A 10143-nucleotide genomic window follows, 5' to 3' on the forward strand; every position below is an offset into this window, starting at 1 on the left:
TTTCCTTTTTGCAAATTTTTTTTTTTGCTATATTTGTATGTTGTGAAAATTTGTCAAAAGTTGTACAAAAATAGAAGCGGCGGACATATTTTCAATCTTCTCATTGTGATCATACTCTTTTTATATCATCCGCAAATACGAATTAGGTTATTGTTTGCAAATATTGCCTGACGTGTTTTAATCACATCCTTCCCGTCAAAAAAAAATAAAATAAAAAAATCACATCCTTATTTTCTTTTCACTAATTGCATGATTATGGGTTTCATACTTTCATGACTAATGTAGTAATGTCCAACATGAAATAAATGATCATGAAAGAAAGTGTGACAATTATTCGGACTGGTAAAAAATCTAAGCACATTTTCATTGTGATCATGGCCTAAAATAAAATAAACTGTCGTGAAAGAAAAGTGTGACAATTAAACTGAATTGTCTAAAATCTTAGCACATTTTCATTGTCATTGTGATCATGGCTTAACATGAAATAAACAGTCATGACAGAAAAGTATGACTATTAAATCGGGTGGCTCAAAAGCTAAGCCCATTTTCATTGTGATCAAGGTCCATCACAATAAACGTTCAAACTTTTGATGAGTGATAAATTGATAATTTTAAGTATGAAAAAGAAGTGGGAAAATTTAGAGATACATAAAAATTCTACCCAAATATAAAAATCATAAATTTTGAAAAACTGAAAAGAGAACAAATATCGATGAAAGAAAGCAACGTTTCATATTTGGACCTTTGGGTTTATATTCAAACATCCAAATGAATAATAACATCTGGTTGGTCATTTCAGTTGTGAACATGCATCAGATATTTACAGTAGAAATATTTTTTTTAAGAGTAATTTTAAACGGTTTCCGGGCTACCCGGTAGCGGCCCGTAAAATCTCGACCTAAATGGGCCCATTTAGAGGATGGTTTGTGGCCACGTGGGTTAAATTCCAGTTTATGAGCCTTGTACGAACTGGGCTAGCTAGCTTGGTTGACCTTATTAAGTTTGAGTAGATTTGTAATGAATTGGCCCACCAAAAACATCATCAAAGCCATTCATAATCTCTTATGAACTGTATCCAGCAGTGTACATGACTATAAAATAATTTAAAGTAAGTTTAATTTTATTTTTTTTTGTTGAATGGAAAGTATATTTATTTTTACTCCTATTCATGTTTTAATAAGTGTTACACTTATTAAATACGGCCGTATTTTAATAAGCGTTATACTTTTTTTTTGGAAAAAAAATTACATTTTAATATTATATGTTTTTCTTTTATAATCCCCACCCATACTCATTACTATTTTTTTTTCTTCACATTCATTACTTTTTCAATAAACTATTAACTCCACCTTTTTATTTATTTTTTATTTTTTATTTTATTTTTAAAATACTCCTATTACCCCACTTACCTCTTATTTTATTTAAGTCAATAAAATTGCCTAAAATATGTGCCGATCAAAGTGTAACACTTACTAAAATACAGAGGGAATATGTTTTGAAATAATGGTTAAACTTGATTATTATTATTATTATTATAATTTTTTTAACAGTTGGTTACACTTTGAATTTTGGCACTATTTAAAAATTTCACTTTGATTGTTGCTTGAGATTTATTCTTAACGAATAAAGCAATGTAATATAGAGGTACTCACTCACAAAACAAACACATACTTCCTGGTTTGATTGATTATTTACATTGACCTTTTTTTTTATTATTATTTTTTTTATTTTTTTTTTATTTTTTTACATCAAATAGTCAAAAGCTACTCCTTTTTCATTTTAGCTTAAAAACTCCTCCTTCCGTTCCTAATTTTTTGCTCTATTGGTAATATATGGGTCAAACTTTGACCATACAATCCTATTAATCTATAAGAGATAATATATTTATGTGGGATCTTGTTTGATTTGTCTCGTTGTATATATTATTAATATCAAATTTTTATAATTTTTTCGCATATAAAAATGGAGATAAATACGTTTTAAGACTTGCATGGAGACCGTGAAAAGTCAAATGGGACAAAAAAAATAGGGACAGAGGGAGTAACTTTCTAGCTGGCTGAAAAATCCATTAATCAAACAAAATTTTTGACTGTTTGACTAAATGAAAAGGCTAAAAGCCAAAAATCAATGAAAAAACCATTTATCAAACAAGCGCAAATTTTTAGCTAGGATTGCGCCCACTTAGCTCTAGCTGGAGTCATGGAACAAAAATGAACATTTACTAGAAAAAAAATGAACATTTATTTATGAACATTGCAATGTATAAAAATTAACATTTATAATATAAGAGTAAAATAAAGAGACTATGAAACTGAAAAAAAAGGATTGTACATCGAATATTATATAACTAATCATTTCAGTTGTTAATAAAAATGAACATATAATGTTATTGCTTATTAATCAACATTTTTTAAGTTTCAAGTGAAATACCTTGATTTGTTCAATTCTCTTGAATGAATATCTTGCACTTTGTTGAATTATATGAGTTAATAGCAATTAAATAAATCAACAATTTATTTTTTAATAATGAAGAAAATGTTAATGTCTAACATCATTAACGCTAATGTTAATTGAACATCATTTACTATAAAAACGAACATTTTATACAACTGAATAAACACAAAAATTTGTATTAATTAAAAAAGAAAATGAACATTTATTTTAAAAAAATGAATATTATACGGCATGAAAATGAACATCATATTGCATAAAAGTGAACATTTAATTATTGAGAAATATAAAATTATTGTAAAATATGTTCAGTCAGATATTATTCATTTTGATGGTGACCTCATAAATACGTAACTGGGTTCGACATCAGCTATTAACGATTGTCAAACAAGGGCATTTTCAGATACAAGCCGAAGCCCAAAACATGAAAATAATAGAAGCCCATTCACATGATGGACCAGGCCGAATGCTTTCATCTTCTGGAAATTTCTGGAGCCCAAGAAATTTTAGAAGATACGTAAGACATAATCCAGAAGTCACCAGAATGAAATGCCACGATTGATATCTACTCTCTCGTGTCGTGTCAAAAGCATGATTATTTCTAGTATCTTTAATTACACCTTCTAGAAATTCATTAAATCCACTAATTATCTTCTTTAAAATTTTCCATGTTTTATTATAAGCTCAACTTATAAACATCAAAACTAGCCATCGAAACAAACAGAAGAACCAAATTCCATAGCTAGAAAGATGTTGCAATCGAGATTAAGAGCTTGTATAATAAGTAAGAACAAATTAGGGGCAAATTGGGCATTTTCTAAAAGATTAATTAGTGAAGATAGTAAGCCTCCTAAGGTATGTATAATGTCCTTAATCTTTTGTTTTCAATTTATTTAATTATATCAATTCTATTACCTATTTGTATTATTATGTTTATTAATTTTATTATTAAGATTAAGTCTTGTTTAGCATGATTTATGACTATTATGAACATTGGACAGGTGAACGATACAATATATTCCGATAGACATCCGTCCTAAATTTTAGTAGTTCATATATGATTTAAGTCGATAGGTTACCGAGATTAATATTTGTATTGTATTTTGATTGTGTTTAAGACTTTAAGGTAAATGCCTTGCTACTATGTATACTTCTTATACAAGCATGTTGTTACAATCTATATTTTCGAATCATAGATTTATCACATCATTCAATTGTAATGCGACAGAATGAAAAATATATCAAGATCTAAGTCAAAACATATGACTTATTTTAGGACGGTACGATTTTATATAATAGACTCAAACCCATCATATTTTCCTAATGCATCAAATTGTTATTTTTTTTTTTCCTACAAACTTCTGTTTTGTTTACTTTGCATTTTTGCTAATAATTGTATTGGTCCATTTAATACACCTAAAAAAAATGTTTTTCATAATTTAATACGAAGTATTTGTGACATCCATGCTTCTTTAAAATATGCACATATATCTATAAATTTGTCAATTATTTCATATGCAATGAACAAAAATTGACATTCTAATCTATGTTCTTGTCTTAGGGAAAAGATTCAGAGGAGGCAGCGAAATTCAAAGCGGCCACCGCACCGCCTCGAACAGCGACCGACGAACCGGATCCACCAGTCCAACCAAAGCCACCGATTTCTTCATCCCAAAAGATAGGACACACAGAAGTGGGCCACTCATCAGAGCCCAACACTCAACAAAGGCGTAAAGTGTCAAACCAGCCGGCCCAATCAGATAACACAGACGCTCGAAAGGCCGAAAATCGAGCCCAAGAGGAAGACAACAAGAACTACTTCAAAGACCACAAGGCATCTCCTTTATCAGAAGTGGAATTTGCTGATACGAGGAAGCCTGTAACGCAGGCTACGGATAGTCCGACGTCGTATTACGGGAAGGAGCCCGGATTGATCCTGTTTACACCTGAGCAGCAGGATACCGCCGAGGCTTCGTTACTAAGGGCTGTTGAGATATGGAAGTGGAATAAGATGAGGGGTGATCCTGACTCTCCTCATGGTAGAGTCCTCAGGGAACTTCGTGGTGAATATTGGTGATCAATGATAAATTAGCCAAATCATGGTAAGATTTAGCATGATATGTAAACATGCTAGCTATAACATGTCGAAGATGATAAAATTGAACACTTACTTAAATTTTAAGTTAGTATGTCTTTTGCTTCATGGCCTTCATCTATATGTATGTTGAGGCAATATGTCTCGTGTAAGTGTAAGTGGGTTGTCTTTGGAACGGGCCAAGACAAAGTTGTGCCTTATTGGATTGTATCGATCATTCAAAGCCAAATCCTATCTATGTTGTGACTACCTGATTGGCCAATGGGTCCCTAGCTTTAATTAGATTTTAATTTATATGTTATTTTAATTAGATTTTATATATTAGGCAAAAAAATGGGTCAATCAATGGTGCTCATGCCAACTTTTGAAATGAATACCTTGTACAACCATGATCGACTAGCATGCTTCTTGTGCTGTGCCGGACTCATGATTTTTGTTCCATACCTAATTGGCTCTCATACGGGGCTAGCCATGCCACCTCTAGGTTAGACCTGATCAAGTATGGTCCGGTCCGGCCCGGGATTTGCCCGACTTTGGGCAGAATTTTTTGAGCCCAAAATGCGGGTTTGGGCAAGGGAAAATAGGCTCGAAAAAATTCTGGACAGGTTTGGGTAGCAGGTCTGGCCCGCAAGTTGGCCTGGCGCAACCCGAAAAAAATGAGGTGTCCAATAAACCCTAACAGTAAACAGCCTAACTCTTTCATTTCAGATTTTCAGCAGCCGTCACTCACTCACTCCCTCTTCTTTACTCTCCTTCTCAAGTTTTCAGTTCTTTCATTTCTCCTTCTCAATCTTCCAGACTTCCACACTAGACACAACGCTGCGTCTCTCTCTCTCCTCCATTGAAGCCTACTCTGAGTTCTCCATTGAAGCGCCTCTTCACCGGTTCGTTCTTCGTTCTACGGTTTGTCCGATCTCCTTTCCCTCTTCTCTCTCTTCTTCTCCTCTTCTCTCTTCCTCTCATCTTCTCTCTCCGTTATGCATCACCAGAATTTTGTAGAAATTTGTATATTAGATCTTCATCGGAATTTTGTAGAGACGCGGGCAGATGGAGCTTCACCGGAATTTTTGAGATGCGGGCAGGGCTTCACCGAAACCGAGCAACGATGGTTAAAGTTAGTCGGTTTGTTCGTTCGTCCGTTCCAGATTTTTTAATTTCCAGATTTTAATTTTTTGTGTATTAGATTTGTATTTTTGTGTATTAGATTTTTTATTTCCAAATTTTTTAATTCGTCTGTTCAATTTGTGTATTAGATCTTTTTTTTTTTTTTTTTTTTTATTTGTATATTCAATTTTTCTGTATTTGTATATTAATTGATTTAAATTTGTTCAATTTGTATATTCAATTTTGCTGTATTTTGATTTTCCTCTTATCCTCTCATTTTTTTTATGAATTTTTTTGTTTTTTTTATTCTGGGTGGGGGGGAGTGGTGGTTACGGTGGGTGGGTGTGGGTGTACGGGGTCTGGGTGGGGTGGTATGGTCTGGGTTGGTTGGAGGTGGTTAGGGCTGGTGGTGGAGGGTGGTTGGGGTGTCTATTTGTCTTCTTTTTTTTTTTTTTTTTTTTCAACATTTTTATTTGTACTAGTTTAGTTAAAATTTTAAAAAATTTAAATTTATAGTTTTATGCACTAACAAACTTTAAATTACAAAAAATAATTAAAATTGATGACTTTAGACAAGCAGGCCCGAAATGGCCCGGTAGGCTCGACTGAGACGGGTTTGAGCAGCAACATTCTGGCCCGAATCTTGGCCCGGCCCGGCCCGACAATATGGGCAGAAAAAAACAGCTCGACCCGAACTCGACCCAGCCCGACGTTTGATCAGGTCTACTCTAGGTATATATAAAAGACTTGCTTGTGAAAACTATAATTTCAAACCAACATACACTACTTGATCATTTGAGTCGGCCCAAATGCCCAATGTATGTTGGGGATGAAAACCTCAGCTGAAGGGTGGGTCAAAATTAAATTGGGCCTACATTAATTAACGATAATTGATCTAATTTGTACAGAATTAACGTGAATACGCACGATGTGATTTATGAATTATGGGTCTTATGACTAAAACAGTAAGCTTAGGAATGATATAATAATATTTGTTTCGGGTATAAACAATGGGACCTTAGAAGTGGGTTGAAGACGGTACTCGGCCCAAGTGATGACTGGGATGAGAATTCGTTGCTCCGAACTTATTGATCGGTAAATTTCGAGTCCGTACAAGGTAATTTTTGTCGAATTTTCTTTGTTTTTCCTTGATTTTTGAGTGTCTCAGTCACGTGTGAAACCTTGATAATGGCCAGCGGCCAAAGAAAAAGGAAGGCCGAGGTTGAACTTGAAGAGGAAGAGGAGGGAGTGCCGTAGTTAATTCAGCGGCGGAATCTCCCTCTGGCAATGATGCCGACCCTGAGCAACCAGAATCCTAAGGCGTCGACGACTAGGGATGCCGGCGCTTTGAGTAGCTCTGCAATGGATGCCATCCCACTCAGGGTTCTTCCTCCTAGAGCTTCAGATGAAGCTAGTACTTCTGGCTGAAGTGCAGCTCTGACATCTAGGCCACTGCTCGGCCGAAGGAGAGGGAGTGGCTTGACGGGGCCCAAAATTGGGGTATCATGAGTTGTCCCCCTTTCGGTAGGTGGGTCGAGAAGAACCCCGAGTACAATTTTGTGGGTCAACTCGAGATTTTCTACAACATCATGGAGAAGATGGGTATTGGTGTCGGGTGCCCACTTTAGATGACCGAATCCATGCTCCTCCTTCCGGTTACATCGGCGTATATGTCCGTTAGTTAGAATATGGGCTTCATTTTCCTCTTCACCCTTTTGTCACTCAGGTGTTGAATAGGTACAACATCTCGCTGTCCCAATTGACCCCTTTGAGTATCCGTAGGTTGATGTCTTATTTGTGGGTGTGCTTGTTCTTCGGATTCGATCCGAACATTTTTGTTTTCCGCTGTATCCACAAACTGGTGGCAAATATTCAAGCGAATAAGAACCACGGTCCTGGGTGGCGGATGATTGAAGATGAAAGAGGTTATCTTACGGCTTATCCGTATGAGTCTTCGGATAAGGACTGGCGTGGCCAATGGATTTGGGTTTGGGTGCCCTAAGACCCGCAACATCTCAATTACTTCGGCGCATCGAAGTATTTTTTTGAGCCTGATCCCAATATGGCTGATCTCGGTCCTGATGAGTTCACCCAATTAGAAAGAGACCAGATGGAATAGTCTGGTTGAATAAATGTGCAGGGAGCTCAAGGTCGAGGGGCTGTAGTTCCAAAGAATTGCCTACCTTGCACCTTCTACATCTTTAGCGAAAAGATGCTTGCTGTCATCGGCCTTGGCAGAAAGTAATTGATTTTCTTTTTACTATTTTTTGTGCTTTTTCTTATGTTGCTTATTGCTATTTTTGTTCAGATTCTTCAGAGTTGGCCGAGGCTAATTCTGGAATTAACTACGATAGACTTGGGATCAGCTAAGAGAGAAAGCCATTCTCCAACAAGCCTGTAGTTACCAGGCCGTAGTCCCGACCTCTCGCTTTAACTACAAAGAAGCTTGCAATCGTCAGCGAGGAGGAATACTGGCGGCAGAAGTCCTGGTGGAAGAAGTGTGATCCTTTCTTTGGATCTGGGCCCTCTAGAGTTGCTGCCAAAGCTTTTATGGCCTCTTCTACTGCTGCTGCTGCTGCTTTAGCTGAGCCAGGGTTGGCCCCTGTTGTTGAGGAGGGGTGCTTAAGAAGCTAAAGGAGACGAGCGCGAAAACGAGCGTCTTCTGAAAACTTCGGTAAGCCCTTAGATTTGACTTTCCTTTGTTTGCTTGTTTATTGTTGTTGTTTTTTGTTTGTTTTTTTTTTTGCACCCTCATCTGGGTTTGCCCCCCCTTTCCTCTTCTGCAGTCTGACGAGGAAGTAAACGAAGAAGTAGGAGAAGGAGACCAAGGAGAAGGTGGTGATTTTTCCTTCCCTGTAACTACAACCGAAGAAGATGTTGAGGTTGATTAGAGTACATCTTCAGCTGAAGATATTCTAGCCGGAAGAGAGGACGAGCGGTGATTAAGCCTGGAGACATTCAGTGGAGCCCCTTCTTTCAAAGAGGCCTCGTATTGAGGATGAGGTTTGCGGGCAAACTCCCCCTCTTGATATCACTAAGGAAAATCAATTTGAAGCGGAGACTCCAACCTATCTGCTGAACGTTGAGGCCAAGTCTTTCACTGACGAAATTCAGCGGGAGCATGATGTTTTGAGGGCTGGTGGAGTTCATAATGAGACTCCCCTCCTCAATGATGATGAGCTTTGATGAAGAAGCCTTGAAGAGGAACGCTGAAGCTAAGAAGGCGGCCGAGGAATTGGCTTCGACTTCGCTGGACCATTCCTTCAAAACCTTCCAGTCTTCAGATATGGGCTTCGCCTCTGCTCCTCTCCCGTACGTCTCCGAAGGCATAGGAACTTTAAAAGGAATGGTGTCTTTCGAACAAGTGTATTACACCGATAGAGGTTTCAGAATTATTAGAAAGCTAATTATTCAGTGAGGTTAAGTGATCGGAATGCCTAGTTGGAGGCCGCTTCCGATCAGTAATATTGATGCAAGATTAATATTACAGCTTAATCTTGATTGAACCCTTCGGGTCACACCCAATCGAGTAACTAAACCAAAACTAGGAATTAATCCGAAGGATTAAATGAGTCATTAGAGTATTACGAACATAGACGTCGGATTCCGAGCTTAGAGCGCCGGAAACCGAGTGTCGTAAGTCGAGTCGAATTTAGGAATCGACGAGAAATTAAGCAAACAACAAGTCATCACACGAGAAAATCCTAGCCTCGAAGTGGACTAGCCAATCGAGGGCTGGGATGGCTAGCATGGCTAGTCAGAGCCATTGTCGCAAGGCAAAGGCTCGGCCACAAGCTAAGCATGCTTAGCATGGACGAGCCAACCATGCGTGCAAGGCAAGGCCTGCCAAGGGCCAGCCGCACATGTTAGGCATGGCAGCAGCCAGCCCGCACCATCGCAAGTAAGGCCAGCAGCACATGCTAGCTGAGCCTTGCGCGCGAGGTAGTAGCATGTTGGGCTGCGCCTAGCACGAGCATCGCATCGGCAGCAGCAGCACGCTATGCGTGCGTGTGCTCGGGCTGTGCGTGCTGGGCTGCGCCTAGCACTAGCATTAAAGCAGCAGCTCGTAAGCAGTGCTTGCGGTATGTGCGCCCAGCATTCTTGGCAGCAGCCCGCATGCATGCGTGGTGTGCTTGCTAGGCAGCTCACACACACAGCCATGCTGGCAGCATAGCCAAGCACCAGGCCACCAGCTAGGTGTGCCTTGGTGCACAAGGCCTTGCGCCAGCTGGCTTGTGTTGGTTGACTTGTGCGTGTGAGGGGCGGTTTGTGTGGGTTTCTTGGAGAGTAAGGGGAGGGTGGTCCCCCCTTGTGGTCCTCACCTAACCCCTTGCTTTCCACTTGACACTTGTTATTTGTTGATTCATTTGCATTTTAATTTGATTTTTGAATTAAATTAAATTGAATAAATACATTTTTACCAACTCTCCCACATTGATGGGAGATTGGAATTCAAGGGCTCATTTTCTAATAAATACCAATCACTTGGCATT

At 38.2% G+C, this 10143-nt stretch overlaps 1 protein-coding gene across 1 annotated transcript; it reads left to right on the top strand.

The window, feature by feature from the left end:
* Positions 1-3074: 3074 nt before the first annotated feature.
* Positions 3075-4920, top strand: LOC110689762. Its single transcript, XM_021866564.1, has 2 exons — positions 3075-3306; positions 4013-4920. Exons 1-2 carry the CDS (start codon positions 3202-3204, stop codon positions 4526-4528), a joined length of 621 nt encoding a protein of 206 aa, XP_021722256.1. The 5' UTR covers positions 3075-3201; the 3' UTR covers positions 4529-4920.
* Positions 4921-10143: the final 5223 nt, after the last annotated feature.

Source organism: Chenopodium quinoa, unplaced genomic scaffold, assembly GCF_001683475.1.
Source record: "Chenopodium quinoa cultivar QQ74 unplaced genomic scaffold, ASM168347v1, whole genome shotgun sequence".
Classification (NCBI taxonomy): Eukaryota; Viridiplantae; Streptophyta; class Magnoliopsida; order Caryophyllales; family Amaranthaceae; genus Chenopodium; species Chenopodium quinoa.

Coding starts and splice junctions, on each gene's coding strand:
- LOC110689762 (XM_021866564.1), top strand. CDS start 3,202: ATGTTGCAATCGAGATTAAGAGCTTGTATAATAAGTAAGAACAAATTA. Junction 3,307..4,012: donor AAGATAGTAAGCCTCCTAAG/GTATGTATAATG, acceptor TTCTTGTCTTAG/GGAAAAGATTCAGAGGAGGC.